This window comes from Myotis brandtii, unplaced genomic scaffold (assembly GCF_000412655.1).
Source record: "Myotis brandtii unplaced genomic scaffold, ASM41265v1 scaffold686, whole genome shotgun sequence".
In the NCBI taxonomy this organism is placed as follows: Eukaryota; Metazoa; Chordata; class Mammalia; order Chiroptera; family Vespertilionidae; genus Myotis; species Myotis brandtii.
The window spans coordinates 5930383-5941732 of record NW_005370683.1 but is presented as its reverse complement, the minus strand read 5'-3'; the positions used below and the strand labels follow the sequence as shown (position 1 = coordinate 5941732).

Here is an 11350-nt window from a genome sequence, read left to right as displayed (position 1 = left end):
GTGGAGGCCGAGGCAGAGGTGGTTAGGGGTGACCAGGCCGGCAGGGGAACAGTTAGGGGCAATCAGGCCAGCAGGGGGGCAGTTAGGGGGCAACCAGGCCTATAGGGCAGTTAGGGGGTGACCAGGCCGGCAGGGGGACAGTTAAGGGGCAACCAGGCTGACAGGGGCAGTTAGGGGGTGACCAGGTTGGCTGGGGGGCAACTAGGGGGTGACCAGGTGGACACGGGAGCAGTTAGGGGGTGATCAGGCTGACAGGGGACCAGTTAGGAGGTGATCAGGCTGGCAAGCAGAGGCAGTTAGGGGCGATGAGGCAGGCAGGCAGGCGAGTGGTTAGGAGCCTGGTTCCGGAGGCCTCCGGCCAGGGTAGTTGCAGGCGGGGGCCAGGGACAAGGACCTTGCATGATTTTCGTGCATTGGGCCCCTAGTCTATATATAAAAAAGCCTAAGCAACGGGTCAACCTTTCAACCAGTAGACCTATCATTATGATGCGCACCGACTACCAGGGGTTCCTGTGAAAAAGGAATAGATTTTGATATTTCTATATTACATATGGTAACTGATTATAAGAACCCAAGTCTCAGCAAGAGTTTTTAGATTCCATGAAACCTTTAAACAAATCTCTTCAACAGAAAAAAATTTGGAACCTACATTTATTGTCTGTCAAGTTTTAAGTGCTTTCAATAAGATCTTAGAATTGTTCTGTCTGTGACATCAGATACTCAATTCAATACATCCTTACCTGAATAACTTTGCCAAAGACACCTCCAATCAAAACAAAAAAATACCAAAATATTTAAAAATTTAAAAAATTAGAAACAACACAAATAAATAAATAATTATGAACAGTCCTTTAATTATATCAGGCTTGATAATGATTCCTAAGATAATGTAGGAAAAAATGCTTATAAGATTTGAAGAACCTCCCCTTTCTCTACCCAAGGAGATATGATCGAACAGCTACAGTTTTACACTCAAAATGGGATTGGAAATTATTTTCATCACTAGAGGCACGGTGCACGAAATTCGTGCACAGGTACAGTCCCTAGGCCTGGCCAGCGACCAAAGCGCGGCAGAGATACCACTGCCACCTGCTGCCAGCGCCACATCGCCGATGTACACCATGTTCTGCACCGCCCCCTGGTGGTCAGCGCACATCATAGCGAGCGGTCAAACTCTGGGTCACCCAGTCGAACTCCCAGTAGAACTCCTGGTCGAGAGGACAATTTGCATATTAGGATTTTATTATATAGGATTCTTGACTCAAAGTTTATACAAATGGATCATGGCTGACAAACAATATTAGGCAACCACAACTCTTTGTTTTCAGGTTAGAGGAAAAGGAGAATTGTTCCTAGAGAGCTTTCTTTCCATTCATAGGACAGTGATTGTTGTAGTGCAAATGTCTGTTAGAATATGAGACAATTAAGGGAAAATTTTTGCTCAAGTACAACTTATAGAACTAAAAAAACTAAATCTTCCAGTATGAAACTTTCTGAAATTTAAATACCAAAAATGTAAATGGACAGGGTACTTGGTCTTTTTTTATCAAAATAACTGGATTGGATTAAATAATCACTAAAATCATGGTTAGCTCTGAAATTCTATAGTTCTATTAATTTCAATTTTTTTATTTTTCAGTTTTGCCTTCCATAATTTTTCTACTAAAGACATTGCAAAGAAACAATTTTATTTTAATTTAAAAAATTGAATTTTAATTTTAAAAAATGTAAGAAAAGATGAACAAAACATCCTTAATAATTTTACTCTACAGTTCTGCAGAACAGACTGTACTGAAATCAATACCAAGGGCCAGGGAGGAGGGGAGGATAGAGAAAGAGGAAAGCCAAAGGAATAGGTGTTTATGACAAGAAAAACGATGCAAATAAATGATACAACCACATGTACTGATGCCAAAGTTGAATAACCCTAAAGTTCAAAGTAAAATCTTCTCAATATTTTTTGTCATTTAAAGTCATTGGGCTAAGGTAACCATTATCCTAAAAGGAAAATTTGGTCCCATATCAATGTACAGTATTCCATTTATTCTCTCAATTATGAAAATTATAAATAGAACTACACTTTATACCAAATACCCTGGAGGTGACTGCCAATCAAAATCTATTATTCAAAATATTGTTTTAGAATAGTTTTTTTTAATATCAACAATAAGTATCTCTAGATAAATACACTTACCTACAAGGAGAGAAAGGCTGTATAATCAAAGATGTAAACCCAACTCTTTTATAGGTTTTAACTAAAATTTCCTAAAAGCTCTTAAATCTAACACTATGTAATTCTGTTTGGGTGTTTATTTAAAACACACACACACACACACACACACACACACACATACACACAGTTTATTTTTCTTAATGATATTTAAAAAGAATCATCAATGAATAATTTATTTTGCATAGTGATAATCATGTTAATTTTTAGAACACTGTCATAATGTTGCTATGGCTCCTTCTAGAAAAATAAAAAGCACCTTAAAATTCATAAATGCTGCCCTCAAACACTACAACTTTTCAGTTTAAATTAAAATATTATAGTTGGATATTCACCAGCAATTCCTAATTCCTAGTGTCTTTCCTTTCATGAGTTCCCAATCCTGATTTTATCAAGCATGCAATATATGTTACATAACTGCTCAGATTATCCTTAAAAAACAACAACCGACATATGACAGCATATCAGAAAGAAGTTATAACACCCGGTTAAGCAATTCTGTCATTCCCTTAACTTGTATAGCTCCATGGATAATTTCCATTAGACTTGTGAAATACCAGAAATATTTTCCATCTTGTTTCTTGAAGTAAATCTGTTTTAATTAGAGGAGGAAAAAGAGAACCAGATCCAGAAAAAAATTCTCTTTAAACAACATCAAACACAGAAGTGGATCAGTTTAAGGATCTGTAACAGCAAACATCAAACTCTTTTTAAGCTACAATAATGGACAGTAATGCTATCCTATCTAATAAAAGAGTAATATGCAAATTAACCATCACTTCTAGACAAAGATGGCAGCACCCACTGCCAATAAGGAGGGAATATGAAAATTGACACGACAAAGATGGCGGTGCCGGCCAGAGCCACGAAGCCAAGCCGGCCGAAGAGCGGGCGCAGGAGGCTTGGCTTCCTTGGTTGCCCCAGCTGGCTGGACAGCGGGCGCAGGAGGCTTGGCTTCCTCTCCAGCCGGCTTGGCTTCCTTAGTCGCCCCAGCCGGTTCCGTGGCCGCTGCCCAGACAAAGCCATAGTGGCAGGGCCGAGGAAGGGGCAGTTAGGGGCTATCAGGCCAGGAGGGGAGGGCAGTTGGGGGTGATCAGGCCGGCAGGGGGGTGTCAGTTGGGGGCAAGCAGGCCAGCAGGGGCAGCAATTGGGGGCATTTTTTTGCGGTGAGCAGGCCGGCAGGGGGGGGCAGTTGGGGGTGATCAGGCCAGCAGGGGGGTGCAGTTGGGGGTGATCAGGCTGGCAAGGGGGGCAGTTGAGGACAATCAGGCCAGCAAGTTGGGGCAGCTTGGGGTGAGAAGGCTGGTGGAGGGGCAGTTGGGGGCGAGCAGGCTGGCAGGCAGGTGAACGGTTAGGAGCCAGCAGTCCTGGATTGTGAGAGGGACTAAACCGGCAGTCGGACATCCCCCAAGGGGTCCCAGATTGGAAAGGGTGCAGGCCGGGCTGAGGGACCCCCCCTTCCCCGCATGAATTTCGTGCACCGGGCCACTAGTTACTTATAATATAGAAACCACAGAGTCATGAAGCTGAAAATGGTCTTAAAAGTCATTAGCACAATGATTCTTTCAATATAAGAATACCTCTATAATATCCCTGAATGAGATAATTAATGGCCACTAACCCTTGTTAGGATCAGGAAACATCACCTAACAAGTCACCCCATTTTATTTTCAGCTAAACTATTAGCAAGATCTTCTACATGGTGACTTAAAATGTTCTTTAATTTTGGTTCTTCAGGTAATGACTACTCATTAAAAATGAAGCTAGACTTTCTGAGACAATGCATATCAAAGGATCGCTTTCTTTGCCCTCATGCTTGAAAGACAGATTAAGTATAAATATTTTAATTGTTTTTTTCTTTAAATCTCTTTAGATGTTTGTTTCTCCGTTGTCTTGGAAAGGTGCTGTTGTGCAGGCATGCAAAGATGGCTTTTTGTTCCTTTCCATAGGGCCTACCTCGTTACTTCTGAGACATTTTTTTTTTAGGTCTTGAAATCATAAATGTAGACAAATTTGGGTTGTGTACCATTGACAGTGAAAAATTAATAGTTACTTTAACATACATATTGACGCATTTCTGAGATTAGGGTAAAATATGGAACAATGGTATAATCAAAGGTTCTTTGAATCAAATACAGATGGTCTTGCTTAATGATCTGTCCTAATTAAAAGATGTCTTAATTTTTAAATTGGCTTTTCTATGGAGTCAAAGTGAGGTTATAAATTAAAGGCCTGTAAAAAGCTGAAAAAAAAATGAAGGTAGGTTTGGTTTGCATTCATCACCATCTACCCCAATTATATAAAACCATCTCATATATGAAGCCTCTTCTAAAGGAGATCACAGATTGTTTCTTCAGTTTTTACTGATTGGGGGAGAAAAAGGGAGTCAAATTCAACATGGAAGAAACTTTGAAAATAGATAATAATAGAAAATAAAATTTGAAAAGTACAAATAAAGTGTCAAAAATAAAGTAAAAAAAGAAACGTACATCTTTACTATGGAATACACAACTATTAAAAAGGATAAATTAGAGGGAGGGGTGTCCATGATACATTATAAAGTTTAAAAAGGAAGTTATTGTATGATGTTGCTTCTATAAAAAATAAAACCCTGTTATAAAAATAAACAATAAAAAGCACAAATGAGTTTAAGGATTACCTATAAGAAATTGGGACTAGCACCAACAAAGAATAATAAATATCAGATCATTGTATATTTTATAAAGAATATACCCCTGTAAAAGACATTATCTCCTCTTTTTTAGGCCAAATGTTGGTAATTAAAGAAGACATGTTTATCTCTTCAGAGCTTTCTTCCTAGGTATCACATTCCCAACCTCCAAACTCACTAAACACTAGAACCTCCATCTACTCTGCCTCAGGAACCTCTTTATTATTAGACTCCAACCTGATTATTTCCAACTTGAGTACTGTTCTTTTTAAGTGCAGATTCCTCTATAACTATTACAAGAATGACTTAAATATAAAAAGAAAATCTTATTACTGGTACCACACCAGGAAAATAGTTGAATAGTTAGGAACATTTCTGAGGAATTCTGGTGCTGGAAATTTCAATAATTGTAGTAAATCTAGTAGATGCTATCTAAGTATTCTTGACTTCTCTAATCCTAACTGAATCTTTCTCTTCTCATGTTAGTAACTATTAAGGTTAAACTGATTATTAGCCAAAAAAGTAAGAGAAAAACTTCACTTAAAAGTATCGGCATTTGGTAGGGGGGGTGGAGGGGGGGAGATAGGGATGGGGGGATGAAAAGAGAGGGGCAAAAGAGGATAATGGAGGATATCTGTAATACTCTCAACAATAAAATAATTTTTTTTTAAGTAAAGGTATTTGTAAGTCTGGAAAATGCTACAACTAAAAACCTCATGAATCCTATGATAGAAAGGCCTTGATAACAATTAGATGTTGATCTTTGAACGTTATATTAAGTCTTTAATTAAGGGATTAAGTCATTGGATATTATTTATTTTCCTAATTCAAAATTGTGGACCTATGCCCTGTCAATTTCCAATTTACCTGATACACTGTGTTGCTGGTAATTGTAGGAAGATGGAATTGCACCAATAGGAAGCTGTGGCTTTGGATTGCCTGGTGGTACTTCATCATCATCCTCCCCAAAATGATGAACTTTCTCGTACTTTTCTAGGTAACTGAAACAGAAAAACAGCACAGTAGAGATTTTAAAATAGATATACATCTTACTTTTGAACTCCTACCTTATATATGTTTTCCTTTTCTAGAGGCCCTAAATTTTTAAAAAATATTAGCATACTACAAAACTCTTATATTGTTGAATAACCACTTCAACAATAATACTGCAGACAAACTCAATTCAGTGATTCCAAAAGTGTGGGGTTTTTTAAAATTTATTTTAGAGAGAGGAAGGGAGAGGGAGAGAGAAACACTGATTAGTTGCCTCCTGGAAACACCCCGACTGGGGATCAAACTTGTAATCTAGGTTATGTGCCCTCACCAGAATCGAACCAACAGCCTTTTAGTGCATGGGATGGCACTCCAACCAACTGAACCACCAGCCCAGGGCTGTGCATATTTTTATTTAACATATATTAGAAAGCTAAGCATGTTAATACATACAGTACCAGTTTAGTCTTTTTAAACAGCTGTATAATACTTAGATGTATTGATATATCATAATTTAATAATTCTCTAGAGATACATTTAACTATTGTTTTGTTTTTTGCTATTATGCAGAAATAAGCTCAATCTGTGCACTTCTTCTCTGAAGAGGTTTTTGGAAATGGAATGCTCATTTTAAACAGCCGTACAGCCAACTTCACATCCAAACTTCATGTGCCTACCCCTGGCTGGTTTGGTTCAGTGGTTAGAACGTTGGCCTGAAGACTGAAGGGTCCGAGATTCAATTCCAGTCAAGGGAACATGCCCAGGTTTAGGGCTCCATCCCCAGAAAGGGATGTGCAGGAGGCAGCCGATCAATGATTCTCTCTCATCATTGATGTTTCTCTCTATCTCTCCCTGTCTTCCTCTCTGAAATCGATAAAAAAATTTTTTTAAACTTGTTTAAAAAAAAATTCTTATGCCTAATACATTTTGACAAATTTATGAGATAGTTCTCATATCTCCTACCGTATTACCATTTCTGAGTAATGATCAATCTTCCTAATATTAATTAGAATTAAATTTCCAACTTCACAATTTATCATCACCTACCAATTTATAATTAAGTTCTCAAGTAAAATTTTATTTTATTTTATTATTTTTAATTTATTCCAGAAAGGAAGGGAGAGGGAGAGATAGAAATATCACTGATAGTGAATTATTGATTGGCTGCCTCCTGCACGCCCCCTACTGATGATCAAGCCTGCAACCCGCACATGTGCCCTTGACTAGAACCAAACCTGGGACCCTTCAGTCTGCAGGCTGACACTCTATCCACTGAGCCAAACCAGCTAGGGCTGAAGTAAAATTTTAAAATGGGGAAACAAAGAACTGGTCATACCTCTCTGTCAAAGACAACACTGTAACAAAGTTGTTACTATACTTCACAAATAAGTTGATTAATACGATTTCTTATATTTATCATAGAAAAGTTCTAGATGTGGTTATTTTACAGATCTACCCTTCTACCATTCCTAATCCAGGCAGGTACTAAGTCCATTAGTAGCTATTTTAATGTCCCAGATCTTTTTTTTTTTTAAATTACAGACATCTGAGATGAGGGAGGAGTATATCAACAAACACATAGGATGACCTCAGAAGTATTATTTTGGTTTTAATACCAAATCTAAACTTTCAAGGTAGGATGAGTAGAAGCTAGAACTTTACAAATATAAAAACTAATGACATGGAAAATAATTACCATTCCCCATTTTTCCCTTTTAGTTTTACAAGGTACAATAAATCACATCTTTAAAACCTAGGGAAAAATTAAACCACCCTTTCATTCCTTCCAAGTTCTCCATATAAATTCAATTAGAAGAAGGAATTCTTTTCCTAGCTGACAGCTTGACAGCCAATGAATCCAACACTTTTGTTTACTTTTAGAGCTACAGCATACTAAAGCAGAGACATACACACAGATACAACCCTTGAGCATTGAGGAGAGTATGCAGCTGCACACATTTCACCCTGATCCTGGTGATGTCCTCCAGGAAATAGCATTTACAGCCCAAAAAGATAAAACAAAAGGATGATTAAAAAGAGACATTCTCTCTCCAGCATAGACTTAAATAGGTAAATAAATCAGGCCTCTTATTTTTTAATTCCTAATGCAGGTATCAGTATATAAATTTAGACAAAAATAGCTGCTCAAAAATTATGTGACCCATTTTCTGTAAATGAAGGATCACATGAAGTCATTCAGGCAATATTATTGACAGAGGTATTTTAGAGAGTATGGTTTTTCAGAATTGAACTCACTGTGCAATGGTTAAAAACAAACTAAAGATAATCCTTTTTTTAAATAAGTTTTAGCCAAACATAACAAAAACAACAATGAAATACAGAATTTTAAAATCAAAATCTTACACTAATAATATTTTTACAATGTTCTTTATAAATCTGTTACTTATAATTGAACACAGTAGATTTAAAATTTGTGTTTTTTATTACAGCTGAGAGAGAAAACATTACTAGTAAAGAAAGACCAAGCCCTAGCTGGTTTGGCTGAGAGGATATAGAGCATTTGCTATGGACTGAAGGGTCCCAGATTTGATTCTGGTCAAGGGCATGTACCTAGGTTGCAGGCTTGATCCCCAGCCCAGTCAGAGCACATGCAGGAGGTAACCAATCTATGTATCTCTTTCACATCCATATTCTCTCACTATGTCTCTCCCTCTCCTTTCCACTCCTTCAAAAAAAAAAAAAAAAAAAAACGAAGAAGAAGAAGAAGAAGAAAATCAATGGGAAAATATCAAAATATCCTTGGGTGAGGATTAACAACAACAAAAAAGACCATAAATATTGTATTTTCCCTCCCATTACATCCCAAATGGAGCATAAGTAATATGGAGTAACTGACAGCAACACAAGTACTATCCTATATAATAAAAGCCTAATATGCAAATCAACTAAATGGCAGAACGACCAGTCACGATGACATGCACTGACCACCAGGGGGCAGACACTCAACACAGAAGCTGCCCACAGCCCACAGACCCCAGGCCAGCCAAGGCGGGTGCCAGCGGGGAGCCCCCTCCATCACCCCACGGTGGGGGACAGGGCTAGTGGGCAGGCGGCACCAGGTCGGCCAAGGTGGGTGCTAGCGGGCCCCCGCCAAGATCACCCCGCCGGTCACCCCACAGATCAGCCCTGATTGCTGGTCAGGCATAGGGACCCTACCCGTGCATGAATTTCGTGCATTGGGCCTCTAGTACACTCAATAAAGAGAATACATTATATACATAAAAACTTTATAATTCAAATTTTCATAAAGTTTTAAAAATATATGACTTCTGGTCCCTTGGAACATTCTAACCTTATTCCTTCAAGCAGATTCTTTACATAATTCTAATCCCCAGAAATTTATGGTTTGTTTATTCAGATTGTTATGATTTGTGAAATTTTATTTACCTGGCTTGAGGGCCAGTACTTGTTCTCATTGTCATAAGTAAATATTTCCAACTGAGACTCAACCTTTCTTAGTTCAACTAAGGTTTTCACATCCAGTTCTGACCTCTTGTCCCTCTTAATAAATAAACACAGCCTGCCCAGGTGCAGTTCAGTGGTTGAGCATCAACCTATGAACCTGGAGATCATGGTTCAATTCCTGGTCAGGGCACATTCCCAGGTTTCGGGCTCAATCCCCAGTGTGGGACATACAGGAGGCAGCTGATCGATGATTCTCTCTCATCATTGATGTTTCTGTATCTCCCTCCTTCTCTGAAATCAATAAAAATATATTTTTTTTAAAGATAAAAAGCGTAAGTGTGATTAAAATAATCAGGAGTGGGGGAAAGAGTACATTCAAAATAGCATCAAATAATATGGGTAACACTGTTATGAATGTGGGAAATTTTAACCTCTAGTTGTATGACAGATTAAGAAGACACAAAACAAATTAGGTTATAGAAGATTTGAATATAATCACCAATAAGATTAATTTATTAGACATACAATGATTTTCTTTTACTGATCATTTTGTCAATTCACACAGAAAATAGCAATATATTAAGATTAACTATTATATAAGGCACATTCTCTCATTACAACTCAAAAATTTTTTCTAAAATAGAAAGTAGGCAGAACCACCCCTACTCTCCGTAAGTTACATAGAACAGTTGAACTAGGCTTGACTTCACTTCAAACTTAATTGCTAGATGATAATAAACAAATATCAGACTTTTGAAGAGAAAAGTTATTTCCTTTGATTAGAAATCCATACCCAATCATGTTGCTCAAATAAGAAAACAGAAATTCACTTTCAGATATGTAATGACTCAGAAGATATAAAGCCATACAGCTCTCTAGAAAAAACAACAACAGTCAAATAAGTATTCTAATTGGTACTTATTAAGGAATGATTAAAACAGATAATTGATGATGTGCACAGAGACCATTTAAACTCAAGACATTAGTCTCAACCATAACTGTTATATTACAAAAGAGAATGCAAATGTCATTGGTAATTACAAAAGGAGAATGTAATGAAAATGTAAAATTATTAGTTTGAAAATGATACTCCTGATATGAAGTTCAAGAACTTTTCCACAAAAACAAAGGAGAAGGCAGTAGTAGTAAGAAGAATTAAAACTGTATACTGTGTTCTTTATACAGAAAGCATAACAAAATGGTTTCTTCTCATAGTTAATATTAAGGAAAATTTATTGTTGGCAATGTTGCTAATTTTTTTCATGCTTAACAGCAAAATTAAATTTTGGATAATTACTTTCCAAATCAATATAGGGAAATAAAAATATTAATGTACATAATAGGCAAAGAAAAGGAAAAAAATAAGAATGCCCTTTGATGTAGCAATTATACTCTTATGCATCCTATCTAATAAAGAGGGAATATGCAAATTGACCGTCACATCAGCACAAAGACAGTGGCGCCAATAGCTACAAGATGGCGGTGCCCAGTCCCCTCAGCCCCGCCGGAGTCCCCCAGTCCTTTCAGCCCCATTCGGGGGGAGGGGTGGCAGGCGCAAGGTGCAGCCGGACCCGCTCTCAGCTCCTCAGCCGCCCAGGGCTGGCCTGACGCACAGGCAAGCCTCGGATGTCAGCTGCCCAGCCGCCCAGGATCGGCCGAGGCTCAGGTAACCAGGGCCAGCCAAGGCTTGCACTGCTGGCAGTGGCAGCAGCAGAGGTGTGATGGGCGTGTCGCCTTCCCCTGATCGCCGGGTCATCTCCTGCCCCTGAGGGCGCCCAGACTGTGAGAGGGGGCAGGCCGAACTTAGGGACTCCCCCTCCAGTGCATGAATTTTCATGCACCAGGCCTCTAGTATACTCTATAAAACTGAAAACAACTGGCATATTCATAAATGATAGCATAAATAAAACACTGGGGCATATTCATGCAATGAAATATTATATGGCAGTGAAAAAATAAACTAATATGGAATAATAACAAAGGGCAATCAATAACAAACTTAAGTGAAAAAATCATTTCAAAAAAATACA

At 38.1% G+C, this 11350-nt stretch overlaps 1 protein-coding gene across 7 annotated transcripts in view; it reads right to left on the bottom strand.

The window, feature by feature from the left end:
• The window catches only part of ARID2 (AT rich interactive domain 2 (ARID, RFX-like)), a 195019-nt gene that overhangs the window by 82031 nt on the left and 101638 nt on the right, over positions 1 to 11350 (bottom strand). For 6 of the 7 annotated variants that reach the window (XR_001359718.1, XM_014529534.1, XM_014529538.1 and 3 more), the window contains exon 2: positions 5769 to 5902. Coding sequence is in view for 5 of the 7 variants with exons in the window: in XM_014529532.1 (XP_014385018.1) it covers positions 5769 to 5902 (134 nt within the window). In the remaining 2 variants the exon portion in view is untranslated. Of the gene's footprint in view, positions 1 to 5768; positions 5903 to 9986; positions 10011 to 11350 lie in introns of those variants that run through there. The other variant, XM_014529535.1, reaches the window with a different exon arrangement.